The sequence below is a fragment of the Microtus pennsylvanicus genome, chromosome 3 (genome assembly GCF_037038515.1).
Source record: "Microtus pennsylvanicus isolate mMicPen1 chromosome 3, mMicPen1.hap1, whole genome shotgun sequence".
Taxonomy (NCBI): domain Eukaryota; kingdom Metazoa; phylum Chordata; class Mammalia; order Rodentia; family Cricetidae; genus Microtus; species Microtus pennsylvanicus.
Window position 1 is genome coordinate 138,627,449 of NC_134581.1, and position 27,528 is coordinate 138,654,976.

Consider the following 27,528-nt stretch of genomic DNA (forward strand, 5'->3'; position numbering starts at 1 on the left):
GGAAACTCTGACTAGGGTTACTAGGGCCAGTCCTGGTGGCCATGACTCAAGATGGCTGCAGTCATTTAAAGCTGAATCCACAAATATATAAATACCACAGTACCCTCGCTCTGTGGAAACTCTGAGGTTCCTAAAGACAGGTCCCTGAGTTCCCTGAGAGAAGCGTGTGAGCTAGCTACCCACAGAATAACTAGCCGCACTCCTCATGCCCTGCCAACCTTTCCTTGTTTCGTTTCTCGAGGGTTTCCAGGAAGTGCTTCCCCTTTATGAGATGTTTGCAAATGAACCCCCTCTAAAGGGAATTCCAGGTCAGACTGATGTAGCACAGTGGGCATTTGTGGTAAACTGTCTCTTCTGGAATGAAGAAAGACCTAGGCAAGAAGCTCAAGTCCACGAAGAGACCATGTGGAGCTAGGAGGGCCAAGCTGCAGAGACTTAAGCTGCTGAGAGATGGCTCAGGGCTTAAGAATGCTTGCTGCTTTCACGGAGGACTAGAGTTTAGGTCCCAAGCACCCACATTGAGAAGCTCCTAACGGCCTGTAGCTCCAGCTCCAGGCAAGCCAACACTGTTTGGGCCTCTGTGGGTGTTTGCATACACATGTCCATGCACAGAGAGAGAGAGACAAACACACATATAAAAATAAAAATTATTTAATCTTTTAAAGAAATCCAAGTGGCTATCATTTTAAGTAACTGTACTTTGTTGGGTCTCCATGTCACTTTTTTGTGTCTGAGACCAAACACCTGCCTCCCTTTTCTTCCCACCCCAGCTGCCCACCCCCAGAAGAAGGAAGGTTTATTTTGACTCATGCTCTCAGAAAAGCTTCAGTCCATTGTGGTGGGGAAGCATGGTGGTTAGAAATGCTCCATCTGTGGCAGCAGGAACATGAGGCAGATGCTGGACACGTGACTTAGTGGCAGACGTTAAAAGGTCAACCCAAGTGATCTAGCCAGCCAGACCCACTTCCTAATTCCACAACCTTCAAAGGGTGCCTTGGGATAAGGACCAAGCGTTCAGATCATGAGCCTGTGGGGAATATTTTGGATGCAGGCCTTAGCATGGAAGTCCCAAGCACTTACTGCTTCTTGATACTGAATACTGAGGACAAGTCCATCTATAACTGCTGAAGAAAATGGCTGGTGGAGGAGAATTGAGAACATTTACGACAAAACGATAGATATCTGAGGAGATGTGATGCCCATCAGCCTGATCCTATCACTGCTCACTGTATTTGTGTGTGAAATGTCACACTGTCTATATATTATATGTAAATATGTTTTCATTGCATCAAGTGAAAATAACACAAATATTTGTCAAATGAGTAAATAAATGACTTTCCAGGCCCAGGTTAGATGTTGGTGTCATTCACTGAGAAAGAGAACAAGTCTATAAGGAGAACAAAGTGGAAGGTTTCTTCTTATGAGAGTTCTGGAACCTTCTTGGAACTCAGGGCACTGGGCAGGCTTGTACAGGAGACAGAAAGTCCACTTAACGACATGACATGTGCCCCTGCTAACCAGAAGGAATCTAGCCTTAGTATCGGGACTGAGTTCTGGGGTCCCTGCTAAGCAAGATGATAAAGCATTGTGTTTGTTGGACTGAGGAAAAAGGAAGGAGTGGAGCAGGGCAGCCAGAGTATTGGGGTTAGGGACAGGACAAATTTAAGATCAGCACTCAAGGATGCATCAGTGAGGACATGGTAAATCAGTTCTGGGCTTGAAGATGGGCAGAAAAGCTAAGCTGATTGGAAGATAACACTTAGCACAGTTTGGGGAAGAAGCTTCAGCTCCTCCTGAAGACACCTGGGTAGGCCAAGGATGGAGGGCACACTGACGGAGTGCTTGCTTGGGCTAGAAACTCACTCCCAGCACTACCAGTGAGCTCATCCAATGAACGCACTTTCTGTGCCTCCCCCTTTGCCAGAGGGAAGCACTGAGTTGCTGGGAAGGATTAAATGCTGGGATTGTGCTCAGAAACTTGGAGAACATGCAAGGGATGACATGGGCAGCAAATGGCAGAGCCAAAATTCAGAGCCACGAAAAGACCTCTCAGCATTCGATTGTCATGTGACTTAGAGTATGAGCTGGAAGTCAAGAGGGGGCTTTGAAGAGGCTCAGTGATACTCTGATGACCCAGGAGCTCAGAAGGAACAGGAAACATCTCTAGCTGCTAGGTCAAGCAAGACTTGAACAATGCATTTGTCCCCATGGCAGGGTCCTAAGTGTGGAAGGATGCACGAGAATTCAGAACAGTCTTGACATTAGAATCGCCTTGGTTAGGTTGTTTTTTATATGTTTATGAACACTAATTAAAGAAGAGGAGGCCAGGAATTTGACGGGGTCATGGGAGGAGATGGAGGAAGAAAAAGGAATGAATAGAAATGATGTCATCATGTTTCACACTTAAAATGTTAAAAAAAAAAACAGCCGGGCGGTGGTGGCGCACGCCTTTAATCCCAGCACTCGGGAGGCAGAGGCAGGCGGATCTCTGTGGGTTCGAGACCAGCCTGGTCTACAAGAGCTAGTTCCAGGACAGGCTCCAAAAACACAGAGAAACCCTGTCTCGAAAAACCACAAAAAAAAAAAAAAAAAAAGAAAACAGATGGGGTTGGTGGACTTGAAAAACAGAGCCATCGTTTGTCTCTGTGCCTCCATATTGAAACATGATCTTCTGTAGAAAATAATGATCCCAGATGTTTCTGAGTAAGAGAACAAATGAAGAAACATGGAGCTGAACCCATCTCTTCCTTCCTCAGATCTTCCCAATGTACCCTGACCATTCATTGTAAGATAAAGTTTATATGCTTTATCCTAGAACTCCAGGCTGGCATGATCTCACTTCTGCCTGCTGCTCCATGCCCACCTCACCCCATCCCATCCCACCCTATCCCATCCCATCCATCCCATCCCATCCCATCCATCCCATTCCATCCATCCCATCCCATCCATCTCATTCCATCCATCCCATCCATCCCATCCCACCCTATCCCATCCCATCCCATCCACCCAATCCATCCCATCCCATCCCATCCCATCCCATCCCATCCATCCCATCCATCCCATCCATCCCATCCATCCCACCCCATCCCATCCCTTCCCATCTACCCCATCCCATCTCATCCATCCCATCCCTTCCCATCCCATCCATCCTATCCCATCCCTTCCCATCCCATCCCATCCATTCCATCCTACCCCATCCCATCCATCCCATTCCATCCATCCCATCCCATCCCATCCCATCCCATCCATCTCATTCCATCCATCCCATCCATCCCATCCCACCCTATCCCATCCCATCCCATCCACCCAATCCATCCCATCCATCCCATCCATCCCACCCCATCCCATCCCTTCCCATCTACCCCATCCCATCTCATCCATCCCATCCCTTCCCATCCCATCCATCCTATCCCATCCCATCCCATCCCTTCCCATCCCATCCATCCCATCCATCCCATCCCTTCCCATCCCATCCATCCTATCCCATCCCTTCCCATCCCATCCCTTCCCATCCCATCCATCCTATCCCATCCCATCCATCCCATCCATCCCATCCCTTCCCATCCCATCCCTTCCCATCCCATCCATCCCATCCATCCCATCCCTTCCCATCCCATCCTATCCCATCCCATCCCATCCCATTCCATCCCTTCCCATCCCATCCCTTCCCATCCCATCCCTTCCCATCCCATCCATCCCATCCATCCCATCCCTTCCCATTCCATCCATCTTATCCCATCCCTTCCCATCCATCCCATCCCTATTGCTGGGTATGATGAATCTTGTGTTTTGCTCTTCTCAATGTTCTGGTCATTTCAAAAACCTTAGGCATTTTGGATGGAGGAAGTTTGTTTGTTTGTTTGTTTGTTTATCTGCACATATCATCTCTGGTGAGGCTTCCAGTCACAGTCCAGGACACACAACTCAAGTGAATTGCAGTCATTTTTAGAAACTGATGTAATCCCAGAGGGAGAGGAAGCCTCTTCTTCCCTCTGTGGCTCTTGGCTAACAGAGGGCAACACAAGTCTGAAGCCCTGCCCACAGCGGCAACTAGTCTTTGGTTGGAAAGAAGAACATACACAGAGAAAAGCAGAAGCAAGCCAGACAGACAGACGGGAAGATGGGCACACACCCTAACCCAAGCGCGACATTGCCAGACTGAGTCTGTGTTCCATGCCCCACTTCTTGGTATTATGAACCGACTCATTCCTCTTTTTATTTTTACTCTTTTTTGAACCTCAGTTAGTACTCAGCTATACCAGGCTGCTGACAGTTCCCATGATTCTGCTTGTATCCTTTTCAGATTCGGGTGACACAACACTCAGACAAGGGATCCAGAGGGGACGGGAAACCTGAGGTTGGTTCCTGGACTTACTGGGTCTGTTTCAGGCCACACCATGTGGCCACATAAGTTTCTCAGATGATCTTGGTACTGGCTTCCATACTGCCACAAGAACTGCCAAGTTCTTTTGCTCCGTTGTCTCTCCACCCTACTTCTGCCCCATCTATAGAGGTTGGCAGCCATTTCCTCCCCACCCCCACCCATGTTCTATTGCTAGTGGAAGATTCAGGAAGCCGAAAGCTATAGGCTCCAGATCTGCGGGTCTTTCTTACAGACTCAGAGCAAGTACCCCAAAGTCCTCCACCTTATAGAGGTGATTAGCTGTGCACGCCAAATCTTCCTTCCTGGGTTTGAACAGAGTGTGAGAGTTGGTCTCACAGCCTTCTAGTGCCTTCAAGACTTCCAAGCAAATGGGTAAAAGGTTTGGAGACCCTTAAGTCATTCTGTTTTAACTAGCTGAGTGACAGATTTCAGATGTGAAACCCACCAGGCATCCCGAGGGAGGAGCATGGCACCAGGTAAGCAGGTCTAGGGGATGTTATAGATGCTTTGGGGGAAGGGGAGGAGAGAGACAGGAAGGGACACTTAGCGATTTTGGCTCTGCCAAGACAGCACAGGACACGAGCACCACGGCCCAGCAGAAGAGCCTATGCAGCTTGCCTAACACATCATGAGGTAGGTCAGGCAAAGATGAGGCGGAGGCAGACGTTTGGCAAAGAATCTTGAGGGCCGGGCACAGGACCAAGATGCTTAGTCAGAGTGCATGGGCCCAGAGTTGACTCTGGGACTCCATCTGTGAGGGCGTGTCCTTTAGCATGTACAGAGGCAAGCCTCAATGCCCTCTCCTAGGGTCAGGAGAAGCTGACGTCTCTCTTCCTGGCTTCTCATCTCCATCTTGTCCTCTCTGTGGTCTTGGGTCTTGTGACTCTGACTGAAGTGGGCAACATCTCTACTTCCCAACTCAGGATCCCTGTGTCCTCTCTCTCCTGCCGCTGCTGCCCATGACAAACACTCCCCACCTGTAACTCAGCCGTGGCTCCATCCTCAACCATCCACCCCTGGGATTTTCCCCTGGAACCTTTTTTAGTTCATGATTCATTAGATTCCAGCTGCTCTTCCTGCTGTGAAGTCTGAAGTGGAGGTTCCTGGACTGTTTTGCTTTTGCTTCATTAATTTATTTTTGTTCTTAATCTCCTTCCTACTTCAAGGACTCAGGAGAATGCATTCGCTATGGTGGCTTTTTCTGGGCCAGCCCCGCTGAATGAGAGGAAATATCTCAGCATGCTTCTTGACTACTAATTATGTTTCTAGAATGATGCACTTGGGGTGGAGAGGGGGCCAACAGGTGGCCATACCCTGCGGCGCCCCGGAAAGAGCTTGGGCATGGGAGGGAGAAAGCCTGAGTGTGAAGCCAGTCCAGCAATGCCAGCCACGTTACTGGACTCAGGAAGGACCTGAGCCTCCTCTTTCTTTTATCTTCATTTGTAAAGTGGAGGTTTAAAAAAAATACCCCCTTTGCAGAGCTGGGGTACCTCTGAGGAGTAGCATTTACTTAGTGAAGCTGACATGGTACGTCTATTCTGGCCTCCTAGAGACAGACGAGCCCACAGCCATGCATGGAGACAAGGGTGCAATCATAGCAGATCTCGTCTCCCATGCAGGTTTGTCTGCCTCACCCACCTCCCCCCCGCCCCTCCTCAGGTCTGGAATAGATTGTCCCCAGTGCTGGTGATGAGATTAGCACATCCACCCAGGCCACTTCTGCCTCAGTGGCAAAGAATAAAAGATTCAGGGGGGGGGGGGAGAAAGTCACACGGAAGAAGGCACCTGGAAGAGATGTCTTTATGTTCTTACATGGAAAAAGGTAGCGAAGCCGAGAGCGCAACGGTACAGATTTTTCCGAAAACTCGCTTCAACGAATCTGTTTCAGCTGCAGTCGTAATTCAACACTTGCCAAGTGGAAATTTGGGGTGGGGGATGGGAAGGAGGACCAGCAAGGGAAAGGTAATGATTATGCGCTGTTTCTTTTCTTAGAGTCTCAACTTTCCCAGCAAGCCAGAATTACATAAACAGATGCCACGCTCAACTATGATTGGGTAAACATGCAAAACTCGACAGCATGGTGGCAGCGATGTTTTAAGGGGGAGCCATATTAAAGCCTGATAGAAGAGAATATGAACGGGATCTTTGGAGCAGTTCCCTTCCTCTGGACGGATGGGTATGGGTGGAATCTCTAAGCACTTGGTTCACACATAACTTAGGAAGGGGCTGTGTGTCTAAAAGCTGACCTTGTAAACAAACATGAAGGACATCTTACACTCAATAGTCATGGTTGGAAGGAAGGAACTATTCTCTGAAGAACACACTGGGCGATCCCTCCGGCCTGTTTGCTGATTGCCCTACTCTGTGTTGGGTTGTATTCACACTGCTGGGGTTTCCTGCAGGATCTAGCACCAATATGTGGATTGGATCTGACTTGGATCTGAGTCCCTCGCGTCTTTCCTTTTGAGTATATTGAGGTATGTTTTCTTTGGTTTCTCTTTTGACAAATGTGTAGTATACATATATAAAAAAAATCCTGTAATATTTACAGCATTTTAGACTTCAGTGTCAACTCTTCACATAAGAAAAATTAGAAAACTCTTTAAGAATCGTGGGAAGGCTATTACTTCCTAGCGTCGGTCATGAAACTGTTTTCGATACACAGGACGATTAGCCGATTAGCACAGCTATAGGCTTTCTGGTCCAGAATCTTCCCTGTGCTCAGTGGGGAGGCAAATCCCGTTACTGCCATGTCTGTGGTTCGCCAGGCTTCACAGTACTTATCCACAAGACGGACTCCATGGGGGTTGGATCCATGCCAGACGACTTTCTGGGGCCTAGAAAGGAATTTTAGAGTGTTATTTTTTAAGTGGCATTTTAAAATAACATCAAGTTCTTTATTTCTTATTTTATTTTACAGCTATTGGGTTGTGTGGTTTGTGTGTGCGTGCAAGCATATATGTGTTTGCATGGGGGGTGTGGTCGCATGAGTGTGGGCAGAGATCAATACTGGGTATCTTCCTCAATTATTCGTCACCTTATTTTTGAGGCAAGGTCTCTCACTGAACCAGGAGTTTGCTAATTTAGCTAGATTTGATGGCCACCAAATCCCAAGGATCCACCAATTTCTCCCATTCAGGGCTGGGGTTTACAGTTGTGTGCCACTCCTCTGGCAATTAGATGTATGGTGGGGATCTGAACCCAGGTTATCGTGCCCGTGCAGTGAACATTTTACCCTCTGAGCCATCACCCCAGTTCTCAAATGGCTATTTTTTTGTGGTATATCTTAGTAAGTGAATTGGCGTAAGTATAGTGAACTAAGACACATTCCTCCTCATCCACAGTCCACGATCCAAGCCAAATCCTCTTTGTGACCTTGTGACTATTACCAGCTTTCTAGGCAGACTCTGTTTCCAGCCAGACTCAGCTTGCAGCATCCCCCAACAGCGTCTTTAGTTTTCATGAATCTCAACCGTTGTTGCTGAGGTTGCTTCCTCCCAACCAGACTTGTGACTCCTTCACCTTAGGAGTCCCCTCTTTGCAGGATTCTGCTTTTGCGTCTCACCCTCAGAAACAATGGCTCTTCTCTGCTCCTCTCATCGTCTTTCTCTTTTAAAACTACAAAGCTGTCTACATTTCCATTTGGTCTGTTATCTATTGCCCCTTGACGCTGAAGACCCTTAAAGCGAAGGGTCCAGGTAAGCGTATTATTGTGCCTTCCAGACCTAGCACTGAATGTGTTAGAGCATAGACACTGAGTATTCTGAACAGCACGTATTGTTTTCAAAGACTGAGAGGCCCATTTATAGGACAAAGCCACAGGGCCACCAGTCACATCATGTCTATGGAATACTGCGTTTTCACCCACAATCATCCGCACAACTGTCCCATGGCATACACACCATGGTCTACTCATTTGACAGGCAGGCAAGGCCGTTGAGATCCCTAGAGTAAAGTGCTTTGCCCACGTATTGTAGTGAGCTACTAGACCTGGGTCTTCTGGCTCCAAGGCCATAGCTTTGCCATGACTCAGCGGCCTCCCTGTGGCTTCGGATTGGCAGTACTCCAGGGCCGTGCTGGCAAAGGTATGTCATTGTTAGAACACATCCTAAAAGCACCTAGCATGCCACACAACAGGGCCCCATTTACCATAATGAATCGGTCATCACATCTCGACCGTCAAAGGAGTATATCGGAATGTGTGTATTGAATTGGCCTCCATCACCAGAGAAGATCGAGTCCCAATTGTTGAAAAGCACCTGGCCCTATGAAGAAAAACGCCACATTAGAATTTTTGTGCCACTGGCCTACAATTAGGCTTCTGCTTATTCTTGAGGGTTCAGATGTCAGCTATCCTGAAGTCCCCTCAGAGAGGAAACTGCTTTGAAAAGAGAAAAAGTGGGGCCATGAGCTATGGTTGATACCCTGGAGTGGCAAATGCTTGGGTCGCTTGGGGACCGGTGTGCCTGAGGGCAGTGATGGAGGTTTGTCTTTACCTTGAGGTTCACAATGGGGAGGCTGAATCTCTCGGCTTTCCTCACAACTGTGGAGAGATCCTGCAGGTGGGACGACAGGAAAGCTCGGAAGGTGGACAGCAGTCCTGCAGCCCTGGCCTGCTGGAAGCACTGGAAGTCTGCTCGGATGTCCCCGGCCACCGGTGTGTTCAGAGCAACCAGGTGCAGCTGCAAAGAGGAAGACAGTGTAGTTAAGGGTGCCGCCGCCACCTCTTGTTTTGGGCAGGAACCACCTTCTGGCTGCAAGGTGTGCCATAGGCTTCTTGGCCACCTGTAAGGGCAATGGAACTGTGCCCATCCCCAGTCAAGATAGCCTTGGAACTTGGCCTGTAAGGGCAATGGAACTGTGCCCATCCCCAGTCAAGATAGCCTTGGAGCTCCAGCCAGCTCATTACAGCTCTGTGAACAGCCCTTGGGGTAGGGATATCTTTCTTAGATTTAAAAAAAGAATGCAAAAATTCTCCTTGGACCGAGCAAAGCCCTTTTGAGATCTGTTTGAGCCTGCGGCCCATGCTCAAGCACTCTGGATATGCTCCTAGCTTAGTTCTCACCACAGCTTATAAGTTGACTTTGCCCTGGCTCCCAAGCTTCCTCCAGCCATTCCTGGCTGCCCTTACTTCTTCCTGAGCATACCAGGGGCTGATCATGGGAGGTGCCCAGGAATGGACTCACAGCACTTATCAAGACATCTGGGATGGAACCTTCTAGAAACTAGGGTCATATAGCTACTCTAGGCTCCCATTCCCGACACCCTGCTCATCAGCCCCAAACAAAAGCCATTCTAGACTTTGTTTTCTCTCATACACTGGCATCCATTTGTTGACCTCCCCTTCAGCCTTTTCTGCTGGCATTCCATATGAAACACAGTCCACAGGCTGAGTGTTCACCCTCTCCCGTTCCCTAGCCTCATCTCAAGAGTAAGAAGCTTACACTGACCTCCAAATGCACCACACACACACATGCACACATGCATGCACACACGCGTGCACGCGCACACACACACACAGAGTCACACACCCCTCACACACAGATATAATAATTGAAAATGAAAACCCCAATATACTGCGTTAAAGCTCCATTAGCCACTTTACTGACTTTTGGGACTCATTGACGGCTTACTTAAATTCACTTCTCTCTCCCTTGAGCATTTACTCCTAGAATCTTGGTTTCCAAAATGCTTTGTGCTCTCTTCTAAACCCGAAGGGCACCTTTCAGTCATTTTTCCCCCACCTCCTGCCTTTGATTCTGGAGTACCCCCTTTGACCTTCTTTCTTTGTCTCAGCCTTGGCTTCTCATTTGCTTCTCCTGTTTCTTCCACCAGCCTCTCTTTGCATCTGTCTCTGTATAGAATCTCTTTGGGACTCCTGCCATCCCCATGACGGTGGCCATAGCTCTGCTGACGTTTCCAGCTGGATTTAACACATTCATCTTCTACCCCTTCCTTCTCACTCTCACTTGGGTGTCCCGGGGCCACCTCAGACTTACTTTGCTGACCCTGAGGTCTTCTCTGGAGGTGTGAACATTCCAGAAAGCCTATTTCTGTGCTGTGTGGCTTGTACTGTGAAGGCCTTAGGCCTCTGACCCTGTCTCCCTGCTGCTCTCTGTTGGAGTGGAAATGAGTAACCGATCTAAGACAGAATCTGAGGCTGCTTCTCCCAAGGCTCTGAACTGACTCAGGTGGGTTGAGCTCTGCACCCATAAGGTAAGAGAGTTAGGGCACGAGAGAGCACTGTGGCAATCCAGACAGGCCTGTAGGATAGGGCTAGCGGGGGACACTCTTCTACAAGGGGGTCTGTGGAAATAGCAAAGTGTCTGAGAACAGGGACAAGAATTCCCAGGCTGGCTATACATCCTGTGATCAAGCTCTATGACGTCCCTGAAGTGACCAGGACATGGTCTTTATTTACACTAGTGAAGGGCTGGGGTACATCTCCACCCTGCCAGATGATGCCTGGGAAGGGGCCTGTGCCCACTGCATCAGCCCAGTGGGGACTGGGCATCCTTCTCCATCTCACTCATCCTCCTGGCAACACTCGCACCAAGGGACCAGCCTGGCTTCCCCTGTCTCTTCCCGTGACTCCCACCAACCCTCTTCTACAGCTCACAGCCTCAGTCACTGTTCCTGGACTTGCACACTCAAACTAAAGTCATTTCAAGATAACATCCCTACCACTTCCCCTTGCTCTACTTTTAACTTATCCAAAGCTCTCATCGATTGCAGGAAAGGGTCAAAATCCCTAGCTCTGGCCCTTGTGAGCTTCTGTAACCTAAACTTTTTCCTCTGCTGTGAAGTCTACTCCTCTGGCCAGTTTGAAACGCAGTCAGGAAGGAGCAGCACACACACCCCACCCTCCCATGCTCCATCTTCCCCTCTGCCAGGAACTCCTCCTTTCATTTTTCCCTGCCTGAACGTCAATGTCCTTTAGGTCTAAAGCTAGAGGTCACCTCTTGTGGACTGACTACCTTTGTCTTTCTGGTGACCCCAGCATCTCGGTTTTGCCTCACTCAAATAACCATGATCCAACTGCCCATAGTGTGTGTGTGCCCTCCTGGCTAGGTGGTAAGAGCTATTTACCAGGGCTGCAGAGGTGGCCCGTCAGTTGAGCGCACTTGCTGCTCTTTCAAAGGATCAGGATTCAATTCCTAGTACTCACATGGTGGCTCGAAGCTATTTCTAACCCCAGTTAAAGGGGATATGATTCAGATTCCAGATCTCTGCAGGCTTCAGGCACGCACATGGAGCACGCATATATAGACAGGCAAAAAAAATACCACTCATATATGTGAAATAAAATCAATCTTAAGAAGAAAAAGAAGGACCTAGATACCAAACACAGGGCTCAGGGCACACGCACATACTCATTCTCTGCCAAGCAAACGTATGACTGTACTTACAACGGGCCTCTGGTAATTGGCACTTAAAATGGGATTCAGTGGAGGCTGTGGCTGGTACGGCTGTGACATGAAATGGGAAAGGGAAAAGAATGAATACATTCAGAATACACACTGTGCTCTTCAGCGTACAATGAGGTACGAGTCTAATGTCCCCTTTAAATAAATTTAAAATGATGCTTTAAACTCTCAAGCGGGAGGACTTTCATGGACAAATGAGAAAGTCATTAGCAAAGGAGGGAGTGTTCTCAGGCTCTTTAAAACAATCCCTGAAACTGGAGAAGCAGAGGACCTCAGCTTAAAAGCCAACATGTCTACCTCTTCAAAGGTTCAGTTTTATAATCTGAAAAATGGGGTGATAGTAGTGGCCTCCAAGGGTTGCAATAGAATTCAACATCAGGCTATGCCAGTTGCTTCTGCTCTTTTACCGTTGTGAGTAAATGTTAAAGGTCGGCCTGGTGGGTGTGTGGTGCACGCCTTTAATCCCAGCATTCAGGGAGCGGAGGCAGGTGGATCTCTGTGAGTTCCAGGCCAGCCAGGACTACTAGTGAGATCTGGTCTCAGAATAAGTAAACAAAAGAGGGAGGGATTCTTCCAGACGGTTTGTGGGTAAATTGGGAACAGGGGTCTCCAGCTTCCACACCCAGGTCTCCCTCCACTCTGGGTGACAACATTCTGTCTAGGAATTATTGGGCTTCCATGAGGTGCTAAGTCACACAGAACAGGTTGGGCTTGGAGATCTTGGTCCAGGTCCCCAGGGGCACCCAGGAAGCAGACAGTGGAGTTACTCACATTGCTGGAAAGCGCTGGTGGTGGGGGGCTGTCAGCAGGAATGGGGATCAGTTCTCCCAACTGCAAGAGAAGGAAGATGTTGCTAATGAAAAGCTATAAGAAACAGCTTCCAAGACAGAAAACCGGCACTAATGGGGAGTTCTTCACCTTGGAGGGTATTTGGAGGGGAGAGGGCTAGCAAGGACATTGAAGAATTACCTGTAACCTTTTCCAACCATCTCGGACACGAATGAAAAACTCTGCACTGTCCCTCAGGTAGATGAACGTCCCCTCTATAACCAAGTGTGCTTTCTGCAACATGTCACCCATGTCGTTGAGTGCTGTGACCTGTCAGGGTATTAAATTCCAAACTGTCAGGAAGCAGTAGCAAAATGTGATGCGCATTTTGATAAGTAACCCCTCATCCGAGAAAAAGGTTTATTGCATTGGACAGTGCCATAATACTAGTTAATAACTAACAAATAAACTTATTAGTTAATAACTAAAGTTATTCGGTGTTCTGGCTCAAACCCAAGACCTGTCCAAGCTAGGCAAGTGCTCTACCATGGTTGTTCTCTCTTCCTCTGCGTGTGTGTGTGTGTGTGTGAAGTACCAGATGTTGTCACGTGGTCTTTTCCATTATCACTTGTTCTCGACCTCATCTTTTGGAGCAAGGTCACGTACTGAACCCAGCACTAGCTGATTGTCTACACTGCCATCCAGCAAGCTTCTGTAATCCACTGTCTCTGTTCCCACTCCCCTAGCACAGGGTTACAGATGCGTGCAACCAAGCAGCACTCTGTTTTTCAAAATGGATGCTAGGGATGAACTGGGGTCTCCATGCCTATGTTCAGGCACTTGACCTGCTGATCTTCTCCTCAGCCTCTAGCTTTTTAAGACGTTCTCACTGTAGCCAAGACATGCCTTGAACTCAATAATCCTTCTGTCTCAGCCTCCCAAGTGCTGGGATTTCAGGAGTGTACTATCATGCTTGGCTAAGGGAGTTCTTTTTCATGAAATAAAAACATGCATTTCTCTGAACCACAAGTCTAAATTATAAAAAAATGAATAAAAACCAAAAGATAATTTCCTGTGAAGATAAGGATATTGCGCCAGAGTAATCTTTGCTGGGTTTTGGTTTTAGCAGAATCATCAGCACATTGCCTTTTTCCCCTGCCACTCGCATTGGTTTTTAGCATCTCCACTGGCTAATGGTGTCATCTCACATTCATCAGTGACTTTCAAATCCATTTTCATTTGGGATAAGAAATGCAAGCAAGTAGGCAATTATACTTAGCACTTAGTCTTTAGTCTAGCTGGATGGCTGCAATATTAAATATGTGTTTCAAAAGTGGGGGCTTGCGGCAGCTCTGTCTCAAAAGTTGCCTAAAATGAGAATGGCAGCTATTTAGCAGCCCCAGAAGCAGATTCAGGAAGCTGAGACTGCAAACACTATTCTGAATAGCACCAAGCCTCAAGGAACTATCAGTCGAGAGTCTCATTGTAACTGAGAAAAAGTCCCCCCAATTTTTTTTATCTTACCTTGATGATAATAACGTTAATCAAACTGACACAGAAATCCCCAAAGAGGCAAAGTGTCAAATTTTGTCATCTTCTGGACAATTCTGTCTTTTGAAAGTCAGTTTTTTAAAATATATTTTTTTAAAGAATGAAACCCAGTAACCACCAAAAAGGTTTCCTTGGACTGCTGCCAGTCTGGTAGGTGTTTGTCTGTCTCTCTCTCTGTGCATTATAACAATCCAGGCAAGCCACTCCCACTGCAGTGCACTGTGGGGTTGTGAATGCCCATATGCCATGCTCCATCTAGGAAACAACCTAGCGTGAGTGTGACCATCAGAGCACCTATGGTGTTGTTTACACGTCTTTACATGCTGTCTTTAAAAATAGGAATGATTGGATTTTAGTCACTTCAAGAGTCACAGGCTACAACGTCAATAATTAGTCATTTTGTTTTCTGTAGCTCTTTATTGAATAAGTCATTTGAATAGGAAATAAATGGCCATCTATTATTGGTGGAGTGACACATTCTTTTGTCATGGAATTTTACTTGTTTGTTTGTTTAGAGATAGAGTTTCGTGTATCTGGCCTCTAACTTGTGTTGCTGAGGACAAACCTTGAGTTTCTGATCTTCCTGCCTCCATCTCTTAAGTGCTAAGACAACAGGCATCTGCCACCATGCCTGGTTTTCTGTGATGCCAGAGATCGAACTATGCCTCCTACGTTAGGAAAACAGTCTGCCCACTGAGCTCCGTCTCCAGAGAGTTCTAATTCCAAAATAAAAGGGATTCCAAACACTGTCGCCAGAGTCTGAAGTAAGTCTATCCAATGTGTAATGGCTACTATACAAGATACTGACCAAGTTTCTGGATCCCGGGAGTCCTGGCTGTCCTGGAGGGCCAGGTGGGCCTGGAAGGGCCACGGCTGGGACAAAACAAAAGAGAGAAGTTATCACAGGGGGTCCCTGCCGGCCCCCAGAGGGGTGCTCACAGTCCCTTCCATGCTGAGGGTTATCCACCTTGCAGCTGGAAATGGGGCACTCTGACCCAACAAGAGATTAAGGCCATGCTGATTGGCTTGGGCAAAGAGCTGAGATTCTTCATCATCGCCCTGGATGAAGCTGTGCCCGAGACTTTTCAGAATTGTGAGGAAATCCCATTGGTGGTTATTTGTAAAAGCCAGTTTGAGTCGAACTTTCTGTTACTTGCATCTGAAACTACCCTGACTCATACAGTTTACTCAAGAGACAGAGCATGTGACCACCAAGTAGAGGAAAGTGGACCACAGAGGGGAGAGGAAAGAGTCCAGGTTGAGGGTGACAGGAGGGATGACCAGGTTGTCCATTGCCAGCCATGCATTTTAGGAAGCAGCAGGTTCGAAGGCTATTTGCCAGACATTGGCAGACATTCCTTCTACTTTAACATTCTATCGGCATGCTGGTGAGAACCAGTGACATTCAGGCTGCAATCTTCCCAGAGTTTCTTAGTTCTTGGTGTGTCACAGGACCCTTAAAAATTAGCTCAAAGCTGCCATATTGATCCCCAGAAAAATAAAAGGGCGTGAGTGTCCAGTTGAAAGGTCCTTGCCTCAGGCAAACACAGAAGTATTAGCATTTCCCCTTGGTTTTTCTTCTGCCTCTCTAAGCCACATCCCTTCAGCATCTGCACAGCTCTTGGCAGATGCAAAGATGTCTCTATAAGTCCTAGAAAACAACTGCATTGTCTCTTCAGGACACCGCAAGCGAGCCTTAGCTCCAACACAGGGCTTGAACGACCACGCATAGGTGGTACGTGCCCAGTGGAGGACTTGGATGTGGGTCCAGCCATGTGTCCATCGAGCATAAATGACCTTGAGAGAGTCACATGCCCTTTATGAGCCTCAGGGTCGGCCTCCTGGGGGTTATAATACTATCCACTTCACCTCCCTTCAGCATCGCTGGGAAGTCTATGTGGGTAGTGGCTATGCATGTGTTTTATATACTGGGACTTGTCATGCATTGTATGAAAGACAGTCCCTGCTCAGTGCAGCAAGGTGTCTGGATCCCCCTAGGCTGATGCTTTTGTGGTCAACAAATTCTCTGCATCCCACACTCACGCTGCCAACTGCCTGTATCTTCTGCAACGCCTCTGCATCCCTCCAGGCCCTGTTGGCACATCTGGTTTAATCTACCCAGCATCCTTTGCAGATCAAAGTCCTCATAATCTTCTCCTGAGGTCTTTCTCTTCACACCCACAGCCATTTCCTCCCAGAAAGAGCTATTAGGTTCTCAAGTGGTCCTCCCTCCTGACTATAGATGATTCGTTCAAAGTTGGCACCTAGCTCAAGACAGGCCAGTTAGAACTTTTCCTGCAATTGACCTATTCCAAGATATTTCAGACTCGAACTGAGAAAGGAGCTCATGATTTCCAGCTCACAGTGGAAGCACTGAGCTGTCGGTAACCACCTTCCCCTCTGTGCAGAGGATGTGGTCTGTGGTGAGTAAGGAGGAAGCTGGTACACAGATAAGATAGGGCCAGAGCTTCATGACAAGGTGCGAGTCTGAGTTAGGCTCTGGCTGTTCTTGGCGTCCCATTTCCGGTCTACTCATCCCATGAGCTGATTGCTTAGCCCCTCCTTCCAGTGAGCAAACTTCCCTACCAGTCACTCTGCTCTGAGCCTTGTTTCTGCTTTCAGCCAGGAAAGCCAAGCCATGTTAAAGCCAGCCCCAGGCCACTCTCTGCAAGGCCCCAGGTTCTGTGGGTTCCTGGCTTGCTCCCCATGACTTGCTCAGCCTGCTTTCTTATAGAACACAGGACCATCAGCCCAGGGATGGCCCCACCCACAGTGGACTGGCCCCTCCTCTATCCATCACTGATTAAGAAAATCCTACAGCCTGATCTTATGAAGGCATCTTCTCAATTGAGGTTCCTTCCTTTCAGATAACTCTAGGTTGTATCAGGTTGACATAAAACTAGCCAGAACTTCTGGTTTATATCTAATGTCCAGTATAGAAAACTCCAGAGACAAAAAGGAGATCTGGGGAGGTAACTGCTTCCAGCAAAATCAGTCTTCCTTCCTCCCTCCCTTCCTTCCTTCCTTCCTTCCTTCCTTCCTTCCTTCCTTCCTTCCTTCCTTCCTTCTTTCCCTCGCTTCCCCCCTCTCCCTCTCTCCCTCCTTTCCTCCCTTTCTCTTTCCTTCCTTCTGAAGTTCTAGGGATAAAACCTAAAGCTTCCCCCATATTCTACCACTGAACTTTTACTCCATCCCATGAGGCTTCTTCTTGGTGTAATGAATGTCTAGAATTAAGCAATTGTGATAGCCGCAACATTGCTAAATTGTACACTTGAAATAAATGTATGTTATAATATCTGAATTATATTCATTTCAAGGAAGAAAAGAAGGCAGGCTCCATCCAGCAAACAGCCCTGTTAGACAGAGACGTCTGCCAACCAGGTGTGCCACCCTGAGCACAAAGACAGAAGCAGTAGGAATGAAGCGCCACTCAGCACTAACCTGCACCCAGGATGGCAGGAGGTCCTGGAGGCCCAGGGGGTCCCGGTGGTCCAGGGACACCAGGTCTCCCAAAGCCAGGTGGCCCAGGCAGGCCTGGAATTCCTGGGGGGCCCTGTGGTCCCACAACAGCCTCTCCTTTCTGTCCCTGTTGAGGCAAGCACATAGTCATGGAGAAAGCTCTCTTTTAATAAGGATGTCTGCAAGATCCAGTAATTGCAGGTGGTGTCAGCAAGCAGCATCCCAGACACGGAGTCCAAAGACACCAGGCAGTCCAGGCAGCCAGAGGTTCGTTGAGATCTAGTCTGGCTTTCTCACTCCATACATGAAGCTACTGAGCCTTCAGAGTGGAGAGGACTGGCCTTAAATCACAGTGCAAGAACCATGCCACAAGAACCAAAGAGTCCTTCTAAAGCTATTGCCAGTGCCTTCTGTTCATCCTACGAAGAAACCCCTCACTATTGATAGCTCTGTTCAGAGGGAAGTTGCCACAGTGTGGACAGCTAATGCCCGTGGGTTCACTAACTGCACGTAGCCTGGACAGCTCTAGAGACTGAGTTAACCAGCCAACAACACAGGAGGAAAACCTGCTCAGGCCTAAGTACGCACTACACCGACTTCAACTCTAAACCCACCTACTCATACTGGGGGCGAGGCACAGGGAAAGCCACAGGTCCCCAGGGAGTTACTACTCACAATCAGGCCTGGATGTCCTGGTAGACCTGGAGGCCCAGACCCAAAGAGGTTGTTGCTGGACTCTCCTCTGAAGGCTGCATCTCCATTCCCCTCCTGGAAGAAAGACCGTGGGAGGTTGCAGTAAGAGGCATGAACCTTTCTTAACAGAAACTCAAGAAACCAAATCACAAGCTGTTGTGATATCAGTGGGACCCCCAAAGTCCACATGTTAGAAATATTATCCCCAAACTTGTGTATTGCTGGCACTGAGAGGTGGAGTCTGGGTTAGTGGAGTGACTTGTGAGCTAGGGAGTAGTTTTGCTACATACATACATACATACATACATACATACATACATATCCTTAGCATCCTTGTTCTGTCTTGCTCTGTGATTCCTGCATCGTCTCAGGACTTTGCAGAATTCCAACAAGTAAGGAGCCCTAGCCCTCCAGAACCATGTGCTAGAGAAACCTTTATTCTTTCCAAGTTATGCAGTCTGTGGTATTCAGTTACGGCAACAGCAAACAGACTAGGATAATAGACGAAACATTGAATAATGAATAGTCACCTTTAAGCTGTGGAGAAAATGTCTCAGGTAAGCCGGATCAACCGGAGGGCCTAAAGAAGGAACACTTTGTAAGTTCATCATTGTAGAGGCAGAGATTTCAGAGTTTCCAAGTTAGTAGCCATGGTTATCTCTTAATAAAAGTGATACTATGTTGATTTACTAGAGCTGACAGTAGGCTCAGAGGCATCTCCAGTCCTAATCTAGGCCCAGGGACTGTAGGATTCTGGGCAAGTGCCTGATTCTCTCAGTGCCATATTTTACCTATGAACAACAACAGAAAGTCACCCTCTCCCTCTGACCCCCACCCCACCTGTAGTTCTGGGGTTGGAAGTCGGGGTTCTGAGCATGCTTACCAGTACCCCACCTTCAGCCCTCCCCCCTGGTCTCCCTTGAGTGTTCTGCTTTGGACATGTCAGGCCCGAGACTGTTTCTTACTAGAAACCACAGCGCTTGTGGACAGGGTGGCTAGCTTGTGTAGCCACCTTGACTTAGCAAGGCCTAGGGCAGGAGCAGGCATACCTGGTGGTCCTTGGGCTCCTTGGTCCCCCTTTTCTCCTTTTGAACCAGGAAGACCCCAGGACCCTTTCTCTCCTTTAACACCTGTCATCAAACACAAGTACACATTTAAGAACAAGGAAAAGTAGGTTGTGGGAGATCAGGTTTTAGAATTAAGCCCTTTAGCAAAGCCCATCAGACCAGAAGGCTCAGGGAAGCCAGCAGGTAGGAAAGAGCCTTCAGGGCCATGATCCCGGCATCAGACAGGTTTCCAGATCTTGACCCAGTTCACAGTAATGTAATGTCACAGAGAAGAGTAGAGTCCAGCAGGGACTATAGTGACTCAGCAGGGGCTGACTTCCCACTCGCTTAGGAGAGTTTGTGAGAACAGGCTGGGGCCCCATTCCACTCTGCCCTTCAGTCTCCTCTCCCCCGGGGCCGGTGCAGCCTGAAGTCTTGAGGAGCAAATAAATCCCCCAGGGACGATGACACAGTTCAGCTAAGGGGGCTGAATCACTCACTTATGCATCTGACTGAGGGGATGAACACCCACTATGGGTCACATGCCACCCTAAGTGGTAGGAAGCCAGGGGTCTGAGGGGCTGCCTTCCCAACCCACTGTTTCCTCTGCTCCTCATAGGGGAGAGGTGCATGAGGAGGCTTTTAGGAAAATGTATCTGGGGAGGAAAATCACCCCTTTCCGCTGTCCCCTGGGTGGGACCTAAAGGTGGACGTGAGATCCTCCAGTTTATGACCCCCTAAAAAGGGAAGCAGATAAACCTTCCAGTGTTCTTTAGTCTAGAGGTGGCTGTCCTAAGGTTGTGGGGTTCAGGCTTCCTGGATATAGGAGAACAGCCAAGAGCACCAAAGGTGTGATGAGGGAGCAGCCGGGACGTCCAACCACATGGCCCAGGTCCCACGGATGCACGGGAACCGGTGAGACTAAGGGCACAGGCAGAGCACTGTAGGTTCCCACCCAAGCCACAGCTAGTGGTGAGGGCAGAGGAGATAATGAGTAGACACCCACAGGTGCTGCCCTGAGAGGTGATTTAACACCCAGAAGCACTTATGGAATACCGCCTCTCGCCAGGGCCAGTGCATCCAGAAAGTTCTGTTCTTGCCCCTCCCTCACAGGATAGCCTCACAGGACAGGGAGCAGCTGAGGGTCTGAGAAGGCAAACCCAGCTCCCCTTCCTACCCAAGGCCTACCTACGGCCCTCATTACCACCAAATAATAATCTCGAAACAAGCCCAAGTGGTGCTCATGCCTTTAATCCCGGTTGTCAAGTGGCAGAGGCAGGTGGATCTCTATGAGTTCAAGGCTAGTCTGGTCTACTTCATGAGTTTCAGGTTAGCCAGAGCTGCGTAGAGAGATCTTGTCTCAAATGACAACAAAATTCCATAAGAACAAGTTTTACCTAACATCAAGGAGACAGGGACCTTGGAGCAAGTCTGAACACCAGGTCAGGACATGGCCTGGACTTGGCAACCAAAGTGACAGAAAAATAAGGAAAACCTCATTAGGGAAGACCCCTCCCTGGCAGACCAGGGTGACACAGCTAAGCTGCAGGGGACCACAGAGTGAGAACGGCTTTCCCTTATAGAAGTTGTGAGTGTTTTGATTCTTCCAACAAAAACCAGGCACTGTGTGGCAGGGAGTAGAGGTGGAAGGGGAGTCTTACTGCTCTCTTAGAGGCCTGTCCCGCTGTGGTGTGCTCTTAAGAGGCTGAGCGTGCAACCTTTACTACCTCCCCTGACATATCACTCCTCCGCCCACACACATAAACACACTGAGCAAGGTTTCACGGAAGCTCTGTCTGTAGACTAGGAGAACACAGGTTCCGATGGACCAATGAGGACAGATGCTGACCTTGAACTGGTGATCCTCCTGCCTCAGCCTCTTGAGTACTGGGATCGTAGATATGCATCACCATGCCTCGCCGCACCCTCTCCTCACAGCAGTGGGGATCAAACCTAAGGGCTCACACATGCTAGGCGAGAGCTCTTGACCAATGGAGCCGTTCTTTCTGTCCTGTAGTTAGTTTTAATGGTTCCTGGCACCCGAAAGATCTTAAGGGCTGAGAAGGCAGGAGACACATAGGGCAGCACCAAGTAGGCATCTGTGGCTGTCTTTCGAAGCGATTGGCAAAGGAATGAACAAAGGGAGAGTTTCTTGTAACCCAGGAAGTTTAGCCAGGATGCACGGGTATGTGAGAAAACCAGAAAGACATGTGTACTACAGCTCAGCTGCCACTTGTCCCCTATGCCAGTCAGCCCTTCCCGACCACCTCATCTGTGTCCAGCACTAGACACACATAAGTGCCTACAGATCAGGAATGTCTCAGAGAAGCACAATGAAGAAGAGTACATACCGTGGAAAGTGACAAGCTCTGTGTCCCCAGGGTGAGCAGTACCAACCTAGGGAGAGAGAAAGACCAGGTCAGACGTGGGAAGCTCTACCCTGGCTTTTGTCTGAGTAGTTACAGTCCTAGGGACATATTGCAGAGGAGGAAATGACACAGGGCCAGGCTTGGACTTAGCTCTGGAGCTCCAGATCTCCCAGCACCCTCAACACAGACATCCCAGGCCTTCAGTAGGGAAGCCCGTGATGTAGCCGGCCTCAAGAACACAGCATCGAGATTTCTGGCCAAAACTCTCAGCAAAAGGGAAACCCAGGGCCTTCAGATAGTGTTCGCAAGAGTGTTGGCCAAGCTGAGCGTTTTGGCCTCCTTCCTTATCAATTAAGATTGGCTCATGGTTGAGGCCAAACGTCCGAGCCAGTCCTGAGCCAGCTCAGAAGCTGGGCCAGTCGTCTGCTACTGAGTGTAATCAAAGACAGGCATAAGGCACGGGTCCTGGCAGGAGTTGCCGTGATAAATAACAGGGTTGTCATTGATTGGAGAGGCTATTATGGGCTCTTCATTAGGTGACAGGGGTCTGGAATCCAAGCAGTTCTGGATAATATAATTCTCAGTTCATTCCCATATCCCTGCTGCCCCCCTCGCCCTTTCTCCCTTCCCCCCTCTCATTCTCTCCCCCTGCCTCTCTTGTGTGTAATCAATCTTACGTGTGATTCCTCAGGCACTGTTCATTTTGTTCTTTGAGTCACTGGCCTGGGTCTGGTCAGTGAGTGGTCAGTGAGCCCCAGACATCCTGTCTCCACCTCTGTGGCACTGGGATTACGAATGTGCACCAACATGGCTTTTCCCTCCTCAGGTTCTGAGCATCAAACAGTTTTTCCTGCTTGTGCAGAAAGCCCTTCACCAAGCCACTCCCGAGATCCCCAGATCTCGCCTAGCACGTGTGAACTCTTAGGTGAGTCTGCAGGCAGAGGCCCCTGCAAACTGGTGTGCAATATGCCTTGTCTTAGCTTCGGCTCCTGTTCCTGTGATAGGACACCCTAGCAAAAGCAGCTTACAGAAGATTTTTTGATTGACAACTCCAGGTTATTGGAGTTATAATGCTCGGGAGGGAGTCAAGGTTGCATTGCGAGGAAGCAGCTAGTCACATTCAATCCATAGTCAAGAGCAGAGAGCTAGGGATTCACGTATGTGTGAAATGCTCGACTCACTCTCTCCACTCTTACACAGTTTAGAATCTCTTGCCTAGGGTATGGTGCCACCCATAGTGGGCAGGTAATATAGACAACCTGACCTATACAATCCCTTATCAAGACTCTCTTCTCGGGCGATTTTTGGTTGTGCTGGGTCTACTATTAAAGGGAACTACCACACTCCACCGCCATCATTCCCCAGTTGAGTGGCGGTGCCCCACCTGGATCCAGGATCTTTCTGTATTTATGAATGGGATTGCCAGTTGCTTAGCGGTTATCACACACACAAAAAAAAGATGCTGGGAAGGGGAAAGAATCTTCGAGAAAAAAAATTAAGGATGCATATTGCAGAGATTCTGGTTAAGAGGCATGGTGGGGGTATAAACTGTGAGGCCTAAACTGTGCTGGAAAGTGCTTATGAGGTGCTGGGTATGTTTCTCTTTGGTGATGTCCACTTTGAGGGTGGCCGTATAGGAAACATCCTCTCCTCCAAATCCCAAGGTGTCCCAGTATGCCACGGGAAATTAAGACAAAACAAAACTCACTCCAAATACTCCGAGCCTAGCATTGACTTCTTTTAAGTAATTCCACAGCACACCCACCCACGTGTGGATATGGCACAGGGTCCCAGCATAGGTCATGTGACTGCAGTAGCATTCCCACAATACTCTAAAGTTTGTGGTGGGCCGTCCCATACTTGGCGCAATGGATTGCTTTGTGGGAGGTGGTAATGCGGCTGGGTTCTGCGGTGGAAGGCGGGACCTTCAACACTCATAGCCAGGGGAACCTAGGCAGCCTATAGCTCCTGCATGTGGAGGTGAGTGCACAGCGTTCTGGGACTATCTCCAGAACCTGCCCTTGAACCAGAGGCCACTATGCAGTTATCTGTAGAAACATGCCCTTGGCGGTGCTATCGCACCTACGCGGAGCTCAGCACTGCACCCAGGTGGATCCCATGCTCTGCCTTCCACGCTAGAATGCTTGGAGTGTGGGCTGTCCACTTGGATGCCGCAAAGGTCAGACTTGGACATATGCCTAGGGCAACACACAGCCAGCCAGTCTGTGTCAGTCGGAAGCCTCAGAGAGCAGCCCCATCGCCACTCCCACAGGAATCAATTCAAGCCCACTTCAAAGTATATTTTGAAATGATCATTTGCAAACTCCAGAAAGCAGAGCGCAAGCCTGTCTAGGTCATCCCTGTGTCCCCAGGGCCTAGCAGAGTCCTTGGCACTGGTGAGAGCTCAGTAAATATTTACTGAATGAACGAACGACTGATTACTCACAGATCCGTGACTCATGCCTGTCCCCTTGTTTCCTCACAGAAATAAACGTCTCTCTATGAGACGGGCAAAAACCTAAAGACAGTGCTGCCAACGGCCTGTGTGAGGAGGGGCAGGAGGGCAAGCCATCATAGTGCCTGTACCTGCTTCCTGGTGACCAGGAGATCTTAGCTGTGGTCCCAGCTGCCCCATGCCCCATGACCCTGGGCTAGCCCAAGAGCTTCCGTGGGCAGTTGCCTTCCCGTGATGAAGGGGAGAGATATTGTTTGCCTCTTGGGGAGGTTTGGTAAGCAGTAACACAATCCTCAGGAAGGATAGGACAGAGTAGCTACAGATTCCAACCCCAAGTTCCCAGCCCAGGCACCATGAGCTGGTGTAGCTTCTTCCTGTTATAAGGGATCTATTTTGCAATTTTACACTCCTCTTGCCCATGAGGCCAATGTGGTCTCACTAACAGAACACTAGCTGTACTGGCTGTATCAAAAGAAACGGTGTGCAGATATTTCATTACTGGTGTCTATCACCTAGAAACATCTAGACCTTTAAGGGTCCTGATGTGGATAGAAGCTACATCCAGGGATGGAAGGTGCTTGAGGCAAGACTAATCTGTTTCTCTGAGTTGGCACCCATGCTTAGCCTGCTGCCAATGACATGGGCTCATGTTACTTACTGGAGTTTTGCAGTGTGGCCGGGCAGGTATTGGGAAAACAGCCTGTAGGAAAGAGAATATGAGGGGTGAGGCCCTCAGAAAACCCTGCTCCAGCTGAGGCCAATCTGGTGGCTGTTGCATGGTCCCCAGGCCCATCCTGACTTACACCTTTGATGTTAACCACAGCTCCAGGGGGTCCTGGGGGTCCTGGGGGTCCAGGTAGGCCAGGTGGACCCTGAAGGAAGAAAATAAAAGCTGCTACTGAATTTGGGGATCTGGGAGTAAGAAGCAACTGCAGGGTGTGCCCTACACTGGGCTGGAAGTCGGGAAGGGAGGAGCCTTTGGAGACAACCCACAGTGGCCTCTGGTCCCTAGTCCCATCCACAGAGCGCCTTCACATCTGGCCCATACTGCAAAAATGTCGGTAAACCATGGAGACAGCAGAGCAACTATGTCATACTGGTTAATGGCCACAAATAATGAGGCCCAGGGAGGGGACACAACCTGCTCAAAGTTTACAGAAAGCTGACATTGGAACCCAGAGTTTGGTTCCTAGAGCAATGCTCCATTAACGTCAGCCTTCCTGGAACTACGTGCAGAAGGGAAGAGGGGCATCAGGATCCTAAGAGGCTCCAATCCCTTCCTCCTGCCCCCTCTTCCATCTGGTGTCTGCATGGGGAGACTGACACTCTTCAGCATGAGCATGATCCAGGTGGCACGGGACCCTCCTGAGAGCGAGATGGGGGCAGGGCTAAGTGTGAGGATCTTCGGAAGTGACAACGGAGGAAGAAGGCGAACACTCCCGAACATGCATTCTGCAAACCCCACTCCCTGAACTTCATGGCACTGGACCCTCTCGAACAGGGTGTGATCAGCCCTCCAGCTCAGGGGCAGCTGGGATGGGAGAAGCGGATATAGTTCTCACCGGCATCATGATTCCTCGATCTCCTTTGGCACCCTTGAGACCGTTCAATCCTGGGCGACCCTGAGATGCATACAAGATACCTTAGTGAGCTCTTGCTGTGGGGCAATCTGGTCCCCACATGCCCCATCCTTTAGTGTGGGGAACACTGATACCTACAGGTCGTCCGGGGAGGCCAAATTCTCCTTTATGTCCTGGTGGTCCTTTGGGTCCCTAGAGGCAAAACAAACACCAGAGTAGCAAATGACAGAAACTCAGGCTCCAGAGATATGGAAGGCTGGGCTTGTTCTTTGAGGCAGTGAAGCAGGGATTGGAGGGGGGAACATGAGCCACAATTCTGAAGCAACCACCCACCCATTTCCTGGTCTCCTGCCTCTCAGAAGGGCTTGCTCAGTCCTTACACTCTCCCTGTTTTTCTGAAGGCTACACACCCAGGATGCAATCCCTCAGTAAGGGTGAACAACATAGCGAGAAACCAGCAGCTCAGTGCCTCAGGTCCCGGGTGGCCACATGCTAGGCTGGCTCAGAACACGGAGCTTTGCCACTGGTCATACATTCCAGGGTCCCCATGTCTTTCTGTTCTGCAGCCCTACCCCTCCCTATGCCTGTTTGCCCAAGAACCGGCTTCAGGGTATGGTTCCTGTCCTGTTCCTACTCATCTTGAGGCCCAGCCTCAGCATGGTGCTCCCATCCTTCTACAGAGTAGAGTCCCTGACCCACGGACCCTTTTTCTGGGTCCACACACTTCTCGAGTCACTGCCCTGATCTAAGCTCCCAGCGGGAATCATCTTGCCTACTGGATTCTAAAGAATGGCAGGTATGAATATGTCTGGGGGCCTCCAGCCCCTCTGCCCACCACCACTAACATAAGTAGCATGCCCTAAAAGATGACAAGGAAATGTTGCATTAAGACAGGGTCCGCATGAAAAAATCTCAAGTCTATGTTATTCTTACGGAAGGGAAAAGCAAAACTCGAGGGAGTTTCCAGGGACTGGGCCACTTGGTGGGTGGTTCTTTGGAATGCTTTCCAAGTGCACAGGTACAGAGTGTCCTGGGTCTCATTAAAGTGCAGATCAATGGTGTCTGAACTGGTATCTGGTCCGGGGCCTGCATTATGCATTATGACCAGCCTCCCAGGTGATGTCAGGGATGCTGATCCACGGACCACACTTTGAGCAACGAGCCGTAGCCTGTCTGTAAAAAGAGTTGTAAGCTACATTGGTCTCTAGGGCCACAGTGAGCCCAGATGGAGGCATTATGCAAATTAAAAGGTGCCCTTACTGCCTTGTTTGGCAAGCTGTGCACAAGCTGGCCTCCAGTGGGATACCCGCCATAGCCATCTGCAGCCGCCTGCTGGCCCCACTACTAACTGTTTGCATTTCCCATAGAACTGGAGGTTACCGAGTGGTTAGCCAGTTGGAAACAAGACTCCCCCATCTGCCTTCACTCTCAGCCCTTGTACTCTATATTCAGCCTTTTCTGCCTGGCTTCAGGAACCTAGAGCCTTAGAAGCTTTTCTGAAGGATGGGCTGGGAGTGTGAAGGTGTTCATGTGAGTGTGAGCCTTTCTCCCACCGCCTAAGATCCAGCGTCAGTAGAACAGACCCACTGCGCGCGATTGGACAGTCCATGGGGCTCCAGTAAGTAAATCAATAAATAAATAACAAATAAAGGGCAGCTTGTATTTTGCAAGTTGGGGGAGGGTGGAGAAGTGGGGGAGAAACTCTGGAAACAGGGCATGCCAGGTTGGCCTCAAGCCTCCCACTTGCCTCTGTCTTACACACTGCATGTCCTCTTTGAGCCCTGGTTTCCTTGTCT

General features: G+C 49.1%; 1 protein-coding gene across 1 annotated transcript in view; it reads right to left on the reverse strand.

Moving 5' to 3' along the window:
- Positions 1-6,170: 6,170 nt before the first annotated feature.
- Positions 6,171-27,528, reverse strand: part of Col15a1 (collagen type XV alpha 1 chain) — a 101,078-nt gene continuing 79,720 nt past the window's right edge. The window contains exons 25-40 of the mRNA XM_075967256.1: positions 25,871-25,924; positions 25,715-25,774; positions 24,956-25,024; positions 24,811-24,852; positions 21,680-21,725; positions 19,332-19,412; positions 18,813-18,862; positions 18,265-18,357; positions 17,572-17,716; positions 14,939-15,003; positions 12,781-12,909; positions 12,583-12,642; positions 11,794-11,853; positions 8,881-9,066; positions 8,534-8,649; positions 6,171-7,221 (exon numbers count right to left, since the gene is read on the reverse strand). Of these exons, the coding sequence (XP_075823371.1) occupies positions 7,008-7,221; positions 8,534-8,649; positions 8,881-9,066; positions 11,794-11,853; positions 12,583-12,642; positions 12,781-12,909; positions 14,939-15,003; positions 17,572-17,716; positions 18,265-18,357; positions 18,813-18,862; positions 19,332-19,412; positions 21,680-21,725; positions 24,811-24,852; positions 24,956-25,024; positions 25,715-25,774; positions 25,871-25,924 (1,470 nt within the window). The 3' untranslated portion in view covers positions 6,171-7,007. The remainder of the gene's footprint in view (positions 7,222-8,533; positions 8,650-8,880; positions 9,067-11,793; positions 11,854-12,582; positions 12,643-12,780; positions 12,910-14,938; positions 15,004-17,571; positions 17,717-18,264; positions 18,358-18,812; positions 18,863-19,331; positions 19,413-21,679; positions 21,726-24,810; positions 24,853-24,955; positions 25,025-25,714; positions 25,775-25,870; positions 25,925-27,528) is intronic.